This window comes from Myotis yumanensis, unplaced genomic scaffold, assembly GCF_028538775.1.
Source record: "Myotis yumanensis isolate MYYU_CA2020_CCGP unplaced genomic scaffold, mMyoYum1.0.hap1 SCAF_13, whole genome shotgun sequence".
In the NCBI taxonomy this organism is placed as follows: domain Eukaryota; kingdom Metazoa; phylum Chordata; class Mammalia; order Chiroptera; family Vespertilionidae; genus Myotis; species Myotis yumanensis.
The window spans coordinates 44877761-44899956 of record NW_027223764.1 but is presented as its reverse complement, the minus strand read 5'-3'; the positions used below and the strand labels follow the sequence as shown (position 1 = coordinate 44899956).

The 22196-nt window shown below is 34.2% G+C and overlaps 1 protein-coding gene across 2 annotated transcripts in view; it reads right to left on the bottom strand.

The window, feature by feature from the left end:
* ADK (adenosine kinase) overlaps positions 1 to 22196 on the bottom strand; it is a 483761-nt gene that overhangs the window by 303573 nt on the left and 157992 nt on the right. For both annotated transcript variants that reach the window (XM_070433037.1, XM_070433038.1), the window contains exon 4: positions 4969 to 5047. In XM_070433037.1, the coding sequence (XP_070289138.1) occupies positions 4969 to 5047 (79 nt within the window). The remainder of the gene's footprint in view (positions 1 to 4968; positions 5048 to 22196) is intronic.

Below are 22196 nucleotides of genomic sequence, written 5' to 3'. Positions count from 1 at the left end.
CCTGCCTCTTCTCCACCTCATCAACTTTTCCTGATAATGACGGTGTGGTTATGAAAATAGGGTCACAATATGAGAAAGGGGGCACATAACTAGTGCTTAGGAACAAAGAAGTGTACTCACTTGCTTTCTGGGAGAGATTCAAAAGCAAGGATGTTAAAGCTTGGGAAATAGCTTGCTGAATAGTCATGGTTTTAATTTCCTCTCCTGGGTACAGTGCATGTGGGGCCAGAATTTGAACATACTGTCACTAATGAGTGATCTATTTGAAGGTGATATAACTAACTGTCAGCCCAGTGGTACATGATCATGATATGATCTTTCCATTCTGTTCTATGAGTAATAATCCTGTTTGTTACAACAGTTTTTCTTTATGCTATCTTTAGCAGTCTTAAAGGTTACACACTTACTTGCTGTTAATATTTAACACATGTCAAGTTTGCCTATTTCCCAAACTAGTTGCTTATTTATTATACTTATAATATCCTGTGAGTTTTGCCTAATTCTTATAAGCTACGCATTTACTATCTATGAATTTCATCCATCCTGTTTTTCTTATCTTTCTATAAGAATTTAATATTTTTTAAATACATATTACAGAAAACACATATTACACATGGTATATAGCAACAAAACTTATAGAATTAAATGATATATGAATACTTGAATGATGACTGAATTCTTATTATGCATCTTATTCTATTTTAGATATACAGTTCACAGACACTCAACTAGTATACTTCTATTGCACTAATATTTTTGTCCAATATTTGGAAAATTTTCAATAATCTAGAGTAATAGAGGAAAGCTGTAATCCAGTTGTTTTCTGGGGTGAAGGATAATTCAAATGAATAAGAAAAGAAGACAATGACCCCACAACATCCAATCAAACACACTAACATTAACAAAACCCAGCACCATCCCTGATGGGCTGTCCCTGTCAACTCCTTTCTATTGTATTTGCCTAGACTTTTTGGACAGCTTTAAGCCAATTTCAATGTCCTCATTCATTCACCACATTAGATACAACCAAGGCTATTTTAGGATTGTTGCCTCTAAGGCTCTAAATACTTTTTTTAGATTTTACTCAAAATTTAGACAGGACAGCTTAGGTTACCAGTTATTACCTAACACAATGACTAAAACATAGCAGATGCTCAATGTACAATGCACAATCTGCTTTACGTACAATGGAATCAGTTCTTTCTGTTAATGACTGCCAATGAAAAATCTGAGAAATTCTTCTTCTAAAAGAATATTTTTCAAACTGTGTGGTTATCCTAGTCATAAATTACAATTTGGCAGTTATGTAGTTGGCTCATCAATCAGATGGAAAGGAAAAGTACTCTCAAAATATTAGAAGAACTGAAAAGCTAAACAAGATGTTCAATTGAGGGCTAGATTGAAATACTAGTAAATATTTTTAAGTGGATGAGAGCCACAAACCTGGTTGTACTGTCCATGAATGGGTAAATGTAGTTTTGTTAAAATAAAGAAAACTCAGAAAAAATGGGGAAGAGGGGGGATGACCTTCAACCTTAGTGGTTTCCAAACTTTCCTTTGAAAGTACTATAATTTTTTTAACATTCATTATCTCATTAATCCTTACAACTTCCATCTGAGGTAAGCTTTTAACCCCACATTTAAATATGAAAGGCCCCAAAAAGTTGACTAAATTGATCAGCCAGTAAAGTGACAAAGATTGAACTTAAACCCAGTTCTAATGGACTATATGATCCTAAGATCAAGCCTATACTCTCATTCTGTTGCCTCTCTGATTGCTGAATAAGCAAATGAAATCTATAAATGCATCAGGTTGATATCATTCCCTGCTGAAGCATTTCTAGAATCTATTTTTTATTTTTAATTGTGCTAAAACAGACATAACACAAAATTTACCTTTTTAATCATTTTTAATTATATGAGTACAATAGCATTAAGCACAATCACATCGTTTACAACCATCACTACTATCCATTTCTAGAACTCTTTTCATCTTGTAAAACTAAAACTCTACCCATTAGGCAGTAATTCTGCATTTCCCCTTCCTGCCACCCCCTGGCAACCACCCTTCTACTTTCCAGCTCTATGAATTTGACTACTCTAAGTACTTCATGACTAGCTTATTTCACTTAGCATTAATGCCTTCAAGATTCTTACAGGTCTGTAGTATGTCAGAATTTTTTTCCTTTCTAAGGCTGAATAATATTCCATTGTGTCTATATACTTTATACATACATATATGGGTATATGTACACACACACACACACACACACACACACACACACACACACATATTTTGTTTATTCATTCATCCACTGAAGAACACTTTGGGCTATTGTGAATAATGCTGCTTTTAATTCTTTTGAGTATGTAACCTGTCTTAGTCTGCTTAGGCTGCCATACAAAATATCATAAACTGGATCACTTAAAGCAATAGAAAATTTATTTCTAACAGTTCTGGAGGTTGAGAAATCCAAGATCAAGGTGTAGTTGGTTCAGACCCTAGTGAGAACACTCTATCCTCATGTGGTAGAGAGGAAGGGAGGAAAAGGGGGAGAGGGAGAGACACAAAGAGAGAGCAAGCTTTGTGGTGTCTCTTCTTATAAGGGGATCCCTCATGATCTCATTTAGCCATAATAACCTCTCAAAGGCCTCATCTCCAAATACGATCATATTGGGTGTTAGGGCTTCAATATGTGGACACAAACATTCAGTCCATAACATACTCAGAAGCGAAATCGCTGGATCAGATAGTAATTCTGTTTGTAATTGTCTGAGAAATAGCCACATTGTTTCCATAGTGGCTACACAATTTTACATTCCCACAAACAGTATAAAGGTTCCCAATTTCTCTACATCCTTGCCAACACTTGGTATTTTATGTTTATGTGATAGAAACCATCCTAATGGATATGTGGTGGGCAGTAAAACTTTTAAAAGCTAATACACAAAACAGGAAAAAAAAGAGAACTGCTTGCCTTTAAAGCAAAAAAATCTAGAACAAATCTAACATTGCCCTCGCCTCCTTATGACAGTCTCTGAAAGGTTTCACAAAAAGTTTGAAAAAAAAATCTTAGGAAATAGACTAATAAGCCAGTCTTATAGTGGGGAGTGGGGTTCAAGTTGGGTAGAGAAACATTGCTATTCAGGGTATCTTTGTTTTCCTAGTTCAAATGTAAAACTTCCTAAAATCTAGGACATGAGATAAAAATCCTACTGAGAAAATGGGAATTATTGTGAGTCAACTAGGAATAGAACATCACACTGGAGGTGTACTTAGGAAGATACACAGTTTTGCCTTCAAGATTCCAGAAACTGAAGAAATCATATATATATCATGTGAGTACAGATGTATTTTTATTCTGGTTCTTATAAATTTGTTTGTATTCTAGGGATAGAGAAGGTTGCTCCTACAACATTATATTATACTTAATAGTTTATAATTCTCTCTTCCCATCCCTACGCCCCCATCGCCAGATACATTTTCACTACAATAAACGCTTCAACGGTGTGGGCCAAGTAGGTTATTAGCTTTTGTATCACCAACATCTAACAGACTACCTGGAACACAGTAGAAATTTAATAAATGACAAGAAATAAAGGGAGAAAAAGGAAAAACAAAAAAGAACATTTCTTGTACATATTGGCTGAGCTGATCCGAACTGAATTGCTCTCCTTATGATATCAAAGAAAGACTGCTAGTCTGGCAATTAGGTCAACTACAAAAATATCACTAATAAGATAAAAATACTGGACGAGCCACTCAAAACTTTGAATTCCATATATTTCCTTGCTAAAGATAGGAATAAATAAAGCATTACTAGAGTACATTGTTACAATGCACATGGAGTATTATAAAAATTGTAAAATAATAACTGTTGGACAATGATTATTTTATTAATGAGAACAATATCAGCCAGAAATCCAACAAGGTCATGATATTAATTATGTAAGCAATAAACTTTGGAAAGGTAGAGATTGATGAAAATGCTCAAGAAAGGAGAGAATTTATTAGTGGACAGCTAATAGTCTCCCAGATCTAGAAAGAGAAACAACTGAAGAGGTATTAGAATGTGTTTTTGATAGACTAAGGCTTTAAAAAAGGTATCAGTTATGGACAGAATTGAGTCCCCACCCTGATATTCATATGTTGAAGCCCCAAACCAGTGACTTCTTTGGAGATAGGGCCTTTCAGGAAATAATTAAGTTAAATGAGGTCTCAGGGGTAGGGCCCTTATCCAATAGGACTGGTGTCTACATTAGAGGAAGAAACACAAGAGATGTCTGTCTCCATGTGGGCACAGAGGAAAGGTCATGTAAAAACACAGTAAGAAGGCAGCCATCTACAAGGCAGGAAGGAGACCTCTCAAAAAACTAACCCTGATGGAACTTTGATCTTGGACTTAAACCTCTAGAACTATAAGAATATAAATTTCTCCTTTATGCCATCCAGTCCATGGTATTTTATTATGGCAGCCTGAGTGAACTAATATATTATCCCTTTTCTGTTAGAAGCGTCCTTTCTAAGCACTATATGAAATGCAAAAGCCATAAAGCTTAATTATATTAAAAAAACTAAACACTTCAGCACAGTAAAAGCCACTAGAAGAGTTAAAGTACAAATAATACTTTCAATTTACAGGATAAAAAGTTATCAAATGAGGAATTTCTACAAACCAGTACATGAACATTTAAAAAATAATAAAGAATTTGACAATTAAGAAAGAAAAAATGTAAATAAACAATAAACACATTAAAGATGTGCAAACTTACCAATAACCAAAAAAATATCAATTAAAATAATTTTTGTTGATTAGATGGAAAATGACTTCTAAAATCCTAATTCAGAACTAACAAAACTATTCAATAGCAACAAAATATAGATTGGAACAATTATGCAATGACCAAAAGTCTAGAATCAGTTTGAATCTATTTCTTTATAACTTTTTTAAAAAAGAATTAACCAACCTGGGCCACTTTCATTGAATTCTGGGTAGAACCACCAGCATGATATTCGACTTTGAATTTTTTTACAAGTTCATTAAACCTGTAAGGAAACCACAGCAGAAAAAGTAAGTTAGCATATGTCAGTTGTCACAATGCAAATTTCTGGTTAGAAGCGCATTAAATTGCAATTAGTGGAATTTTTAATTATATAATTATGCATAAATGAATTAAAATATTGTATAAAAAACTTTGCTACTACCCATACTTAAGAAATTTATTATACAAATGTACAACTATAAGAATTTAAAATATAAAGGCTTTCCATTATTAATCATTAAAGTTAGAAATAAAAATTCATAATAAGCAATGCATATTTTCCTACATTGTTGCTCTCTAAAATTTTTATAAATGTATATTCTTATAAGTTTTAAAAGTTTTACATATTATGAGGACTAACGGTTTATAATTTAAAGAATCAGGAAACCACACTGGGTTGTATGATTATAGGCAAGTTGCTTGGTGACAATTTCTGTATCTGACAAATAAAGGCACCGAGAGAGATGATTTAAGCTTTGATACCTCATTATTTTGGAATCTGATAAAAGCTAACTTCTCTTCAGGAAAATATATACATAGTTAATATACATGTAACTTTTCATGTACACCCCTCCTATTACACACCCTCAGCCAGGGGACTTTGGACACTGATTGGAATAAGGGTCACATTAGATGGCATTTACTAATGTGGATCACAAGTCAGTATTCCCGACTACATGTCTCGAGGATCTGAGTAGAATATTCAAGGAAGATTTCAGACTTGAAAATATTTTCAAAACTTGTAGTAGATCCTGCTATTCAAGTGAAACATTTTACAGAACTTTAAAATATATGTATATAAAAAAAGATAAATTCAAAGATGGCTAGATTTGAGATAGAGAAAAGGGAGTTATAGCCAGTCGCATATTCAAATTGGCTTGGGATTCCATCTGTAAAACTTGAGATGCCAATGAACACAATTAGCAAACCTGCTCAGAACTTTGACAGCAATATTTACCTACCACTAATACTACTAATGTAATGACAGTAGAAAAGCAAAGTACATAGGACACAGATACATATACTAGTAAGTGGATGGTTTGGGTAATCACAGGAAGTTCTCTAATTACTTTATTAACTAGGTAACAGCTAAGAGTAACATTAGAGATTGGAGGAGAAAGGGGGAGAATGGACAAAGTAAACAGAGAGTGATCAATTGCCTTAGTGCAGAGATGAGGACCTGCAATCTTAATTGCATAGAGAAAATATTTGCACAATACAATGCAACAAAATTACAATATACATATGTATATTGCAAACAAAATTACCCAGTATACACGTGTACTAAAAAGAACCAGGAAGATTACAACCAAGGTGTTAACAGTGGTTAGCTCCAAATTAGAAGCAATTATGAATCTTATATAAACTTATTGAATGTGTAATAAGCACATAAACTATTTTGTAATAAAAACATTTTTAAGTATACTTCATTTTATAATGGAAGAACATAGCAACTTTCCATACAATTATTTAAAAAGAACTATATATATAGAACAAAGTCAAACAAAAAGCATAAAGCAGAAAAGTAAGTGATTCTGAATGAAACAGGCAAGGAAAGTTTAACATCTGGAACTGGAATTTGACAGATAAGGAAGAAAAATTATTCAGGAGAGTAAATAAAAAAGACATGACATATTCAGAGAAACAGGTTAAACACAGACTAAAATGTAGGTCAAAATAAAAGTAGTAAAAACTGACAAAGAAAAGGTAGATTGTTCTCTCTGCCAGGCTAATAAATTTAGACATTATTCAGTAGACAACTAGGAATTATTAAAATCAGTTTACTACTAGTGTGAAAGGCAGCTGGTTTGTTTGTTTTTAAATGATGATAGCACTGTTTGGAGGACAGGATGGAATAAAGAAAGGAAGTATGTCAATTCACTATTGTAAACCTGAAATTAATATAACAAATATAAGATTGTATACCTACTATACTTATATAAAAAATTAAAAATAATAATAAAAAAGAGGTAGATCACCTGACTAGAATAGTTCATACCAAAGGTAAGATACTGAGCTAACAGCTGGAGAAAAGTGATCAAGCTAAGGAATCATTTCTGATGTTGAAGACATAGCATGTGATAAATAACTGCAAATGGAAGATATGGCAGAGGAATGACAATTCTGAGATTTGTACTTTGGATAACTAGTTGGATGGTATTTGAAAAGGAGATACAGGAAAGAAGAAAAATCATATGCAGCAAAGAAAAATCTTAAATGGTTGACTGACAAACCAAAAACATTTTCGGCCCTAGCTGGCTTGGCTCAGTGGATAGAGCATTGGCCTGCGGACTAAAGGGTCCTGGGTTCAATTCCAGTCAAAGACACATGCCCGGATTGCAGGCTCCATCCCTATGCAGGAAGCAGCCAATCCATGATTCTCTGTCATCATTGATGTTTCTATCGCTCACTCTTCCTTCCTCTCAAAAATTAAAAAAATTATTTTAAAAAAACACACGCAAAAAATATTTCCACTTAGGGAATTTTTTGCAATGAGGCAAGATTTGTTCCCTTTAATCTTCTACAATTTGATCATGTGCTTATTTCAATTTATAGTGAGAGCATTTTTATTAAGGGTAACTTTTAAATAAAAATGAGTATCACTGGGCTTTAATTCAGAATTTCTTGCGGACTAATATTATGGAAAAAAGCAAAAAACAATATACTGTATATTTCTAAAGAAGTTTTAGTATTTATTCTGATAGTGTATAGGGGAATTTAAATTCTAAGTAATGCTTTCCACTCTCATATCACATATTACTAAATACCTAATAAACAATTTAGAATTCCTGACAATTAATATGATGGCTATCTATCTATCTGTATCTATATTTATGCTTTGCTTTTGATAAGAAAAGTAAAATACAGGGAAGTGGAGAAGGTTTCAAACACTAATGTGGTAGGCAAAATTGTGACTAAATACTAGTCTTTAATCCTAGTTTAATATTAAATTTCTGGAGACACAGTAACCTCCTCAGAGTGGTACTGTGCACAAGAAAAGGTATCAGATCAAATGATCAAATATAGAAATTTTTAATTGAATTTATTGGAGTGACATTGGTTAATAAAATTATACAGGTTTCAGGTATACAATTCTACAATACATAATCTGTACACTGTATTGTGTTTACAACCCCAAATCAAGTCTCCCTCCATCACCATTTATCCCCTCTTGAAAATGAAACCATTTTTATTAAGGATAACTTTTAAATAAAAATAAGTGTCGCTGGAGTTTAATTCAGAATTTCTTGCTCTTCAATTTCCTTGAATTGCTTCAAAAAGGAATAAAATGCCTAATTATACATTTAACCAAGGACGTAAAAGACCTGCACTCAAAAAATTATAAGACACTGAAGAAAATATCGAAGAAGACACAATAAAGTAGAAGCATATGCCAAGTTCATGGATAGAAAAATTGAAATCATTAAAATGTTCATGCTATCCAAAATAACCTATAAATTCAATGCAATCTCTATCAAGATACCAATGGCATATTTCACAGAATTATTTAGAGTAAATATTTTAAAAACTTATATGGAACCACAAAAGATCACGAATAGCAACAGCAATCTTGAGAAATAAGAACAAAGTTGGAGAAATTATGCTACCTGATATTAAACTATACAAGACCATAGTAATCAAAACAGCATGGTACGGGCATAAAAACAGACATAGAAGAGGGAATAAATAGTGGTGAAAGGAGACTTTACTGGAGGTGTTAAACACACAATACAATATACAGATGATAATTTTATTAACCAGTCACCCCAAGAAATAGAATAAATTTAAATATATATATATAGATCAATGGAACAGAATAGAGAACCCAGAAATAAACTCATGCCTTTATGTCAATATTTGACAACGGAGGCAAAAACACACAAGGGGGTAAAGACGGTCTATTCAATAAATGGTACTGGGAAAATTGGACAGATAACATGCAAAAAAATGAAACTAGACCACCTTCTTACTACACAAAAACTCAAAATAGATTAAAGACTTAAATGTTAGACTCGAATCCATAAAAACCCTAAAGAGAACACAGGCAGTAAAATCTCAGACATTTCACATAGCAAAAGTTTTACTGGTTGATGAGAGAGAGAGAGAGAGAGAGAGAGAGAGAAAGAGAGAGAGAGAGAGACAGACAGACATGGATTTGTTGTGCCACTTATTTATGCATTCATTGGTTGCTTCTTGTATGTGCCCTGATTGGAGATCAAACCCACAACCTTGGCATATCAGAACAATACTCTATCCAACTGAGCTACCTGACCAGGGTTATTTTTTCTGTTATATAGTTTCAGGCAAAATTAAAAAATAAAATAAATAAAAATAAACAAATGGACTACATTAAACTAAAAACTTTTGCACAGGAAAGGAAACCATAAACAAAATCAAAAGACAACCCACTGAATGGGAGCCCACTGAATGGGAGAATAAATTCACCGATATGTCTGATAAGGGCTTAATATCCAGAATTTATAAAGAAGTTATATAACTCAACACCAAAAATAAAACTAAACAAAAAACAACTAATCCAATCAAAAGTATGCAATGGATAGACACTTCTCCAAAGAGGACATACAGATGGCCAATAGACATATGAAAAAAAAATGCTCAGTGTCACTAATGATCAGAGATATTCAAATTAAAACCACAATGAGATATCACCTCACATCTATCAGAATAGTTATCATCATTAAATCAACAAACAACAAGTATTGACAAGGACGGGGAGAAAAGGGAACTCTTGTGCACTGTTGGTGGGAATGCAGATTGATGCAGCCACTGTGGAAAGCAGTATAGAGTTTACCTCAAGAAATTAAAAATAGAACTGTCTTATGACCCCAGTGATTCTCCTTCTGAGAGTTTACCCAAAGAAATACTAACTTGAGGAGAAACCAAGATGGCGGCATAGGTTAATGCCAGAGCTTGCTGCCTGGAACAACCACTTCAAAAATACAACTAAAAGACGAACGGACATCATCCAGAACCACAGGAAGGCTGGCTGAGTGGAAGTTCTACAACTAGGAGGAAAGAGGAAACCATACGAGACTCAGAGGAGGCGCAGTGCTGAAGTGAAATACTAAGGTTCGGAGTGCATGTGGAGTGGGTCAGCGGCGGAGGGCACGGTTGTTGTCTTCAATTGGGAGGAAGTTTCAGACTCTGAGCTCCAGATCCGGGCGAGTCTCTAGGGACCCAGACTCAAACAGGAGAAGCGGGAAGGCAGCTTTCTTCCGAGGTCTGCAGCGGTTGCAGAGCTGCTGGAGACGGAACTGAGAGCAACCATAACTGCTCCCTCCCCCCACCCTGTAGATCCCCTGGGGACCCGCCCTGCCCAAGCCCTGCACAGAGGCATTTGCCGGATAGCCTCAGGCAAAGGCTAGATTAGCACCGCCCTAGAGATTCAGCACAGTAGCGCTCTCACTGCAGACACAGCTGACTCTCATAACCAGTTAGCCTGGAGGTCAATTCACCCCCGTATTGCCGAAAACAATCAAGGCTTAACTACAACAAGACTGCGCACAAAGACCACAAGGGGGTGCACCAAGAAAGCATAAAAAATTCGGAGACAAAAAAACATGACAGAAATGGAGGATATTGAGCTAAAAAATGCACTTTTAAGGGCTTTCAATAATTTGCTAGAAACTGCCGATAAAACTTGATGAGAGCCTCAAGAAAACTAATGAGACCCTCAATGTTGTGATAAAGAACCAACTAGAAATTAAGCATACACTGACTGAAATAAAGAATATTATACAGACACCCAACAGCAGACCAGAGGAGCGCAAAAATCAAGTCAAAGATTTGAAATACGAAGAAGCAAAAAACACCCAACCGGAAAAGCAAAATAAAAAAAGAATCCGAAAATACGAAGATAGTGTAAGGAGCCTCTGGGACAGCTTCAAGCGCACCAATATCAGAATTATAGGGGTGCCAGAAGATGAGAGACAGCAAGATATTGAAAACCTATTTGAAGAAATAATGACAGAAAACTTCCCCCACCTGGTGAAAGAAATAGACTTACAAGTCCAGGAAGCACAGAGAACCCCAAACAAAAGGAATCCAAAGAGGACCACACCAAGACACATCATCATTAAAATGCCAAGAGCAAAAGACAAAGAGAGAATCTTAAAAGCAGCAAGAGAAAAAAAGTCAGTTACCTACAAGGGAGTACCCATACAACTGTCAGCTGATTTCTCAACAGAAACTTGGCAGGCCAGAAGGGAATGGCAAGAAATATTCAAAGTGATGAATACCAAGAACCTACAACCAAGATTACTTTATCCAGCAAAGCTATCATTCAGAATTGAAGGTCAGATAAAGAGCTTCACAGATAAGGAAAAGCTAAAGGAGTTCATCACCACCAAACCAGTATTATACGAAATGCTGAAAGGTATCCTTTAAGAAGAGGAAGAAGAAGAAAAAGGTAAAGATACAAATTATGAACAACAAACATGCATCTATCAACAAGTGAATCTAAGAATCAAGTGAATAAATAATCTGATGTACAGAATGAACTGGTGATTATAATGAATCAGGGACATAGAAAGGGAATGGACTGACTATTCTTGCGGGGGGGAGGGGGGGGGAGAGAGTGGGAGATGCGGGAAGAGACTGGACAAAAATCGTGCACCTATGGATGAGGACAGTGGGTGGGGAGTGAGGGCAGAGGGTGGGGCGGGAACTGAGAGGAGCGGAGTTATGGGGGAAAAAAAGAGGAACAAATGTAACAAACTGAACAATAAAGATTTAATTTAAAAAAAGAAAAAAAAAGAAAGAAATAATAACTTGAAAGAATGTATGTGCCCCTATGCTCATTGCCGCATTATTTACATTAGCCATGATTTGGAAGCAGCCCAAGTGTCCATCAGTAGATAAGTGGATAAAAAAGCTGTGGTACATTTGCATAATGGGATACTACTAATCGGTAAAAAAAGAAGGAAATCTTACCCTTTGCAACTGCATGGATGGATCTGGAGAGCATTATGCTAAGTGAAATAAGCCAGTCAGAGAAAGACAAGTACCATATGATTTCACTCATATGTGGAATCGAAAGAACAAAATGAACTAACAAGCAAAATAGAGACAGACTTATAGATAGCAAGCAGGCTGACAGATGTCCACGGTTGGGGGTGGGGGGAATTCAGTGCAGAGGTAGAAGGGTTGAGCAAAAAAAAATTTAATAATGAAAGAAAAAACTCATGGACACAGCCAAGTGTGGTAATTGCCTGGGGGAGGGACATGGGGAGAGGTAGAAGAAGGAATAGGGGAGATAAATGGTGATGGAAGGAGACTTGACTTGTGGTGAACACAATACAGTGTACAGATGTTGTGTTATGGAATTATGCACCTGGAACCTGTATAATTTTGTTAACCAGTGTCACCCAATAAATTCAATAAAAAGAAAAAAAAACAATATTTGTTGGAAGATGCTAATGTAACCATGTATAGTTACCATACCTTAGAAAAATAATCACAGGACTCTTAATTCCACTGACTGAGATCCACACATAAGGATCTGAATGAAAAGTAAGTCTTCCTCCCATAATCTGAGAACCAAGTATGGTTTAGTTCAATTTGTAAGATTTAAAGGTTTTACAATCTAGAGCATTTTGAATAACTATCTTCATTTGGTTTTTGGTTAAATAATTTCTTCCAAAATACCTTTTTAAACCTTACATGAATGAATTACCCATAAATCAGCAAGACAAATGGCAAAGTTATATAAATGTGAGAAATTGAATATAAAATTTTAGAAATACTAACTTATTTTCTGACATTCCTAAAAAACACATACTTAGCAGCAATGATATTTTTCATTTTACATAAAATTAATCCCTGACAAGTCTGACATCCTATGATATAGAGTCTGAATATGTCACAGTGATTCTAGTGATTAAGGATACAAAAGCACAGTTCATAATTTCTGACTTAAACATAATTGATCAACTATTTTTAAAACAGACTTATTGTTATAGAAATACTTTTTACTACAATTAACTTTGAGAAGGTTATACTATCCAGAATATTATCAAGAACTCTCAAAATAAAAAATTGGGCAAAATATTAATAGTAACAAAGAAAAGATACAGATGGCAAATAAGCACAAATTTTTAATATCATTACTCATTAGGGAAATCCAAATTAAAACCATATGGAGATATATCTATTAGAATGACTTAAAAAAATGACAATATTAAGTGCTGAAAAGGATGTAAAGCAATTGTAATACTCATAAAATAAAAATGAAAAATGGTACAGCCTCTTTAGAAAATAATTTGGCAATCTCTTTAAAAATTAAACATGTAGTTACCAGACAACTCAGACACATGACGGGTTATAAAAGCCTTATTTATAATCACCAAACACTTCAAACAACCCACATATCCCTCAATTAGTGAATGGATAAACAAATTATAGTACATTCATACAAGAAATACTATTAAGCAATGAAAAGAAACAACGAATACATTCAAGAACATGACTGAATCTCAGAAATATTAGGTTATGTTGCCGAACCGGTTTGGCTCAGTGGATAGAGCGTCGGCCTGCGGACTCAAGGGTCCCAGGTTCGATTCCGGTCAAGGGCATGTACCTTGGTTGCAGGCACATCCCCAGTAGGGAGTGTGCAGGAGGCAGCTGATCGATGTTTCTCTCTCATCGATGTTTCTAACTCTCTATCTCTCTCCCTTCCTCTCTGTAAAAAATCAATAAAATATATTTAAAAAAAAATATATTAGGTTATGTTAAAGAAAGCCAGACATAAAAAGGCTACATAAAATATGATCCCATTCATTTGACATTCTGGGTAAGGTAAAGCTATAGGAATAGAAATCAGAGTAGTGATTGCCAGCAGCTTAGGGGAGAGAAGAAACTGACTATAAAGAAATGTGAATTTGAGGGGCAATGGAAATATTCTATTTTGGTGATGGTTACACAAAGTGTATACACTTGTCCAAACTCATAAATTGTACACATAAAAAAATAAATTTCACTCCATATAGATTATACCTCAATATATCTTATTTTTTAAATACACACACACACACACACACACACACATCTAGGTAACCAATTAAGGAAATTCCAAAGAACAATCTGTCCCTCTCTGCATTTATGTATATACATATGTACATCTCTACCTACACAGAAAGACATAAACATGGACACACAGAGACATACATAAACCACATTTGAAACTCAAAATAATCCTAAAGATCAAAACAATTATCCCAATTTTCTAAGTAAAGACACAAATTTTGAATTTTAGTGACTCATTTTTAAACTTTGGATTTTGAAATCAGTTTCAAAGTATGAAAAGGCTGCAAGAATAAGAGAACACCTGTACACTTTTTGCCAAGATCACCAATTTTTGCAGGTTTTTCATTTTTCTATAGATACATAAATATTCAGTTATTCCAAATCATTTTGGAATAGGTTGCATATATAACACACTTTTATTTGTAATACTTCCGTGAAAATATTCTCAGAAGATAAGGTTTATGTCTCTGAAATCATTTGATTTGGGGGTTACTATTGATATGTTCAATTAATCCAACACAATCCAAACCTATTGTCTTACCTCATTTCTTGTCACCTCCTTTTCCATTATGTATCTCTCTTCTAGCGAGATCCCTTGCTCTGTACAGGACAAAGCTCAGGGCTCCTACTGGACAAGCTCCTTACAGGACAAAAAACAGGGCTAACTAGAATACTAGTACATTGGGGACAATATACTGAAAAGAGGGCTTGCCTAATCCTGCTCTATGTCCAAAACACAAGTCTGAGACCTGTGTGTTAGACTTTTTCTTTTCAGGAGTGATTGTGTCTGATCTTGAACTACACTCTCCATATCTCCCTTCTTTTTCACAGTCTCTTAAGCCTCCCATTCACCTCTACTCTCCTAAGGTACAGATATACAGAAGCAGTAAGAGTTCTATTGGAATGATATTTCTTCCTCTACTTATAAGAAATTTGAATTCTTAGTATATTCTGTCTCCTAGCAATTTTAATGGTACAGGTTATATGTGATTATATTTATGTCCCTTGTTTCAAGAATGTTGAGAAAATTCGTATTTGTTATTCTCCAAGCCCAGTTGAAGTGACTTTTGATGAGTTTCCCTTTTGCAAGTGGCAGACTTGGGACATATTAAAAAAGATCCAGCCAATTATTAAGAAAATGTTAAAAACATATACAACAAATATAAGAACATTCAGAATAAAAACCTTATGGCCTGAAACTAAACAAATTACTTTTTAATAAAAGAGAGTTGTTGACTAATCATTTTTAAGTTAATGCATTCAGAAGATGCATTCTAAAAAGCAAAAAGAAAAGGATAATAAAAAAAAAAGGAAAAGAGAGAGAAATTAAAGAACAGAAATAGCTTTTTAAAGTATAATGGTAATTTTTCTCGTTATCTGATATTATGTAAATACTAGTTGAAATGAGAAAGATTTTATTATTATACTCTATAACTAAGCACCAATAATTCTTAAATCAAAAAGTCCTTGTAAATAAGAAGTAAGAAAAATTATGAACAGGAAAATGTACGCAAAACCACCCTCTACAATTTCTAGTTTATTTTTAGGGCAATTGCTTCCCACTTTCACAGTAACTAAAAACCTTTCCTATTCCAGTCTTGGGGAGAAAATTAGAGTTCAGCATATATCAGTAGATAGAGAATATCTCACATTGCGCTAACATCACCACAGCACAGAAACAAACATCAACAATTCTGAACATTTCATAAAGGAAGATATATGAGGGATAAGACATAAATAAAAATTTTAGAGTAAAACTTAAAAAAAAAAATTAACTCCCTGAAGAACGCATTCATAACTGCCAAGTCGTGTTTTTGATGAAGTTCTTTCCTGAACTTATCTAAACAAATAATAAATGAAAAAAACACCAGTTAATTCTAAACAGGTTATACTTATTAAGACCAAATGCTAATATAATAACACGGGGGGGGGGGGGGGGGGGGGGATCCATAGGCAAATTGTAAGATTCAAAGCTTTGAAATCTTTTACCACAAATGTTTAGTGAAGTAAAAAAAAAAATTCACTTAAATGTCAGTTTGATAAAAGCCAAAAGAACATTTCCCACATGTGTTTACATTTAAGCATATTTTTAAAAGATGGAAAAAGTAACAGTCATTCAAAACTGAGGTTAAGCTATTAGTTCATAAGGGTTGTAATTTAAAGGTATTGCTCCGACCTCTAACTTCATTTTCTTTGATAAGAAAGCAGTTTTAAGCATGTGTTACTTAGATAACTCCTTATTCAATTCTAAAATGACTCAAAGGTTTAAGTGTTCCCATTTATAACACTAAAAATGAATGAAGTTTTTGCACGAGACAATAAAAAATACTGTTGACAAGCACTTTGTATATAAGTATATATATAAAGCCTAAGCGACCCTTATGTCGGAACAACCAGAATGACTGGTCAACCGTCACTATGATGCGCACTCACCACCAGGGGACAGATGCTCAACGCAGGAGCTGCCCCCTGGTGGTCAGTGCGCGCCCACAGCCAACCTCCCATGGCCAGCCAACTTCCCGCAGCCACCCACCCCAATAGGCCTTGATCGCCAGCCAGGCTGAGGAACCCCACTCGTGCACAAATTTGTGCACTGGGCCTCTAGATTATTAAAATGAAATGAATTATACCTAAACTCAGATGCATGATATGTGCATTAGGTTTCTACCCATTGTAAAAACATACAACAAAATTTTATTAAACCAACTTACAATTTTCATTAAATAATAAAATTGTTTGACATTTATATTTAAACATAAAGGAAAAACCCATATATAAGGAGAAGAGAAATATTGCAGGACAGGAGTTTTCAAAATGAGCTATGTAGTCTTCTGGTAAATCTAACATGCCATCTGTATGTCCACAGTCAGTTCTAAAACCTAAGTTATACCTCCTTCCTTCATTATTGGTTTGATTTCAGCTGTTATTTCTATCACAGAATCCATGGTTTGTAATGGGGCCTTAGTTTCTCTGATCACAGAAAAATTCTAGAAACATATGCTAACTGATATGCAGAAAATGTATTTCAACAACAATTATTTTTCCTCTACCAAACTTAAAAAAAATCACTATCAGAGGCAGTAAAACTTTTAAATATCTTCTCAAAACATAACATATGGAATTTTTGACTTTGAGTAGCATATAGAGGGACAACAGCCAAAATTCCTGCTTGCAAGAACTAGAAAAGTCATATTAATTACAATCATTAAAGGTACAAAAGAGCTGTGGAAGCAACAAGGACCAAATGAATACATTCCCAGGGAGGTGAGAACTGTTTAGAGGGAAGGCCAGAACGGGCAACTGTTTGTTTGACCTGTCCAAATTTATAGTCAGTAACATGGGGTTAGAGAGACAAAATTTGACATATCGGGGATTGCAAACATTTGACACATGGTTTGCCCAATAACACATTTGCTCAATTCTGAAAGTGGATGGAAAGCTAAGAAGGTTAACCAAAATCACCTGAAAAGCAGAAAGTTCTCCCAGTCAGGCAGTGCTTATTATAAAACAAAAACCAGGAGAAAAGGAACTAAAAACATAATGGGCAAGCAATGAAAGTCCTAGCAGAAGTGGAGATACATGGACACTTTACCCTTAAGCACTGAGAGAGGACATGTATCTATACTGATTACATCTAGAAGCTGAAAATTCAGATTTTGGTATAAGCAGAATACTAGAATGGGGGTGGAGATCAAGGTTAAAAAAAAAAAAAGTAGGGATTTCAGTCATTACAAAGTACTAAAGTGATAAAATCGGAAACTGAGGGCCTATGCTGACAAAAGGTCAGTTTCCCACTTGAGATGTTTGCCAAATTTTGAAGGTGGACAGGGCAGGAGGATAAAGAACTAAGCTGTAAATTCTTGGAGCAGTACTGGTGCCCTTGTTCTGGTGGACTGTTTCAGAGCTGATGAGACCAAGACCTGGTGATCTCAATTAAAAGTCCTAGAGGGTCAAGTTCTAGAAACAAAGAGTAGGAGTCTATCAAAACTGAAAATCAAATTTCACCTACCTTAATCCTTGATTACTTGCCTCATAAAGAAAAGAGTGAACACTCTAATAGAAAATAAAATCTGAAGGATCTACAGTTCTTAAATAAACAGTGTCTGGCAAGCAAAACAACTGATAGTTATACAAAGAGGCAAAATAATTAGACAAAAAAGGGGGGAAACAAAAGAAATAGTTTCAGAAATGATTCAGACATTGGAAATAAAGGGATCTCAAAATAATCATAATTAATATTTTTAAGGAAACAAAGGAAAGGATGCATCAACTAGATAAAAGAATGAAGAATTTCAACAGAGTTGAAATTATAATAAGAAGAATAAAATAAACATCTGGAACTGAATAACTTTATATGAGTTTAAGAATTCACTGGATAAGTTTAAATTTAGACTATTCTCTCTGTATCTCCCACTACTTAGCCAGACATCGGCTCAGTCATGGAAATTTTGGCAGAACTGGGAAAATAAAGTGCCATTTCTCTGACTAGAGGACCAAAAAGGAGAACTCTGGGAATCACAAAGTACTGGGACTCTTGAAATATCTGAAAAAAAATAATGAAAGAATCAGCAAAGAAATAGAAGATACAGAGAAGACCAAATAAAAATAGAATGAATGAAATTTTAAAACTCACTAGATAGGCTCAGTAGGAAAATGGAGAAGACAGAATTAAGACTCTATACCTGAAGACGGATCAATAAAAAAGTTTTAGTCTGAACATCACAGGCAAAACTGATTTTCAAAAAATGAACCAAAGACTTAGACATCTATGGAATAACTCTAGACGATCTAACATTTATGACATCATAGCACCAGAAGAAGACAGGAAAAAAAAGTGCAAAATATTTGTTTGAAGAAATTATGTCTTCATACCTCCCAAATTTGATTAAGCACACTTCTACCGGCTTAAGAAGATCAGAAACCCCAAGTAAAATAAGCCCAAAGAAATCCATGCCCAGACCCAGGAGAAGAACCCAAAGAGTGGAAGTGGGTGGAATATCAACATGTAAGAGGAAAAGGTTCTAGCAGAAAGAAAGGAAAACAAACACCCACCTCCAAAAAAAGGAGAACCAGGAGAAAATGAGACTTCAGGAAGAAAGGAAGGAATATCCAGCATTGCCAAATTCCTTACTAAGGACATATAAGACAAATTTGATATTAATATGATCAAAATATGATTTCATATTATAATCCATCAGAGTAGAAAGCATTTGTTAATGGTGTCAAGACAGACCTGACTAATTTCATGTTCACCAAATTGTTTGGTCTGACATGGGACAAGTAATTTAAATTATTTGAGATTAGGTTTTCTGAGTTTTTATTTCCTAAGGTATCCTTAGTTTTCCTCAAATATCTTTAAAAAGAATTTGACATTGATTGGAATTTTGCCTATGTCCCAGATACCTACTGAACACTAGGTAAAAAACGAAGGCAAAAGAACTAAAAAATAATAAGAACATAGAATATAGTTATTAGAAACTTAGCTATAAGATACAAATTTTAGGTTAACACTTAGATATGATGCTACATGGTAAAAAAACAAAATCAAATTGTTTCTAAACAAATGAGATCAGATGAGGTGCTCCTAAATGCTTCCCCTACAATAGGCTCAAGATAAGGAAAAAGGGTGTGGTGTGTGTGTGTGCGCGTGTGTGTGTGTGTGTGTGTGTGTGTGTAGTGGACTACTATTTCACTCTTTCATTTAATAACTCCTGATCTTTCACTTAATACAAGAAAATACCACTCTGTTGTGAGGATTATGCCAGTGCTTTGAAGACAATAAGCACTCAAATGTTACCAACTATTTTTATAATTGTAGAGGAATAACTTAGTTGCAGATTTTGCAGAGAATATTCGATTCAGCTATCCTCTTATATAAAACTACATGGTTGACATCTTTAAAACTTTATGTTCAAACTTCCCAACATTTAGGAAAATACCTGGTGCAAAACACTCAATCTCTACTTTAATTAAAGTTATGAATAAAATCTACTGCATAACCCATTAAGCAACTAATCAAATGTTACAGCTATAAAAACATCTTTTAAAGGCAAGGATTTTGAAAATTCATCAGTATAAAAGTTTTATCTTATGTATGTCTTTGCAGCAGAAGACATTGAAATCGATGTGAAAAGTGTTTAGATACTGCAGAGATGTTTTCTTTCATCTTCTGAATATACCAACAGAGATTACACTAAAGAAAACCACAAGTGTGCTGAAGTTTAAAACATCTGGGAAATATCTTAAGATATTCATTTTTAAGAGCTCCATGTTAAAGAACAGCCTGAAGGGTAGATGATAAATCTGCTCTAAAAGTAGGTGTGTTTTTAATCCCATTGAATATAAACAGACTTTTTTTAAAAAAGAAAGAAAAAAGAAACTATAATTCAGGACAAAAGTGCCAAGAGACAAAAATGCTCTATAAAAGGAAACTTCAAAAATAAACACTAGGGCCATAGCCGGTTTGCCTAGTGGTTAGAGCGTCATCCAAGGCCTGTATGGGTCCCAGGTTCAATTATGGTCAAGGGCATGTACCTCAGTTGCATGCTTGATCCCCAACCCTGGTAGGGACAGGTCCAGGAGGCAACTAATCGATGTCTCTGGCTTACATCGACATTTTTCTCTCTCTGTCTCTCCTCCTCCCTCCCACTCTTTCTAAAAATCAATGGGAAAAAAATATGCTCGGATGAGGATTAACAAAAACAAACAAAACAAAAAAACTCTGCAATAAAAGTAGTAATAAGAGGGAAGTTTATATCATTACAGACCTATCTCAAGAAACAAGAGAAATCTCAAGTAAATACCTAACATTGCATTGTAAAGAACTAGACAAAGCACAAAAGCAGCCCCAAGTCAGCAAAATAAAGGGAATAAAAAATAAATAAAAATAAACACTAGGGCTCAATTATAAAAACATAGAACTTAATTCTAAAATAATGAGACTACAATGGTTTTAGAGATATTAGCAACCAGATAACAACTGTCAATATCCTTTGTATTGCTTAACTGAAGAATATTGGGTGATGGCTTCAGATTACAAATATACTTTTATGAAAGATGTTTCCCCAGCTTTAAATTCTCCAGAGATAATAATAAACTCTCAGAAAGCTATTGTAAGGAATAAATCGCTTAATTTATATTTTTTTAAACTGAAAATGTATCTTTTGCAGTTAATATTAGGTAGTTATAAAAGAAGAGAGAAAACAAATTTCAAAAAAACTGCTGATGAAATTAAAATATAATTGAATAATTTTGAGATTTTTTTTGTAATTCAGGTCTGTTGATAAGAGGGTAATTCTTTGGGGGTTAATAACATTTCATTTAACTGGTGTTCAAAGTTACTGTTCCCTATCATCAAAAATTATTACAAATGTTCACCTGTTAACATTGATCTGTAATAAGATTTTATATGTTTCAACTCTGAAAATGTCTTTTCACACAGATAGGGACTGCCAAATACTGATATCAATCCACATGCATATGATTTTAATTGAGCATATTCATCACTTAGAAGACATTTATAGAATTCTACAATAGTAGTCTCTTGATATTTGCCTTCTAATATGTCACTACATTGTAAATTACAGGTTAGGTGGAGGCTCCTCAACTGCACTGGTTAGAGGATTTTGAAATTAAGTTTCCTTTGCACTTCCATGAGGGTCTGAAAAATACTGCTGGAACTGTAGTTTCAGCCTGGAATATATATCTGTTACAAATGTATGTGGGAATGGAGAGATCACTTCTTGTTTTAACTTCTGACCGAATGAGACATATATAAAGTAGTTTGATATTACTTGTAATTCAAACTACATTTAGTTGCTGTCAAATGACTAGCATAGTGTAAGTTTCACATATAACTGCTGTTTTTCCTCCCAATTAGGAAACACTATTAATTATATCATTAAGAAACAATATAAAGACAGGAACAAAAGGTAATTTTCAAAGTCATTCAATGTTCAAAAAAAGTTATTGGAGCTTTTTTTTTTTTGTCTAGAAAAATTTGAACCTTAACTATGAGCTCAAAAAAATTGTAACAATCAAACTGATAAGTGATTAAGAGCAAGCCAAATAGCTCAAATTTCTGATAAAAACATATGGAACTATCTCTT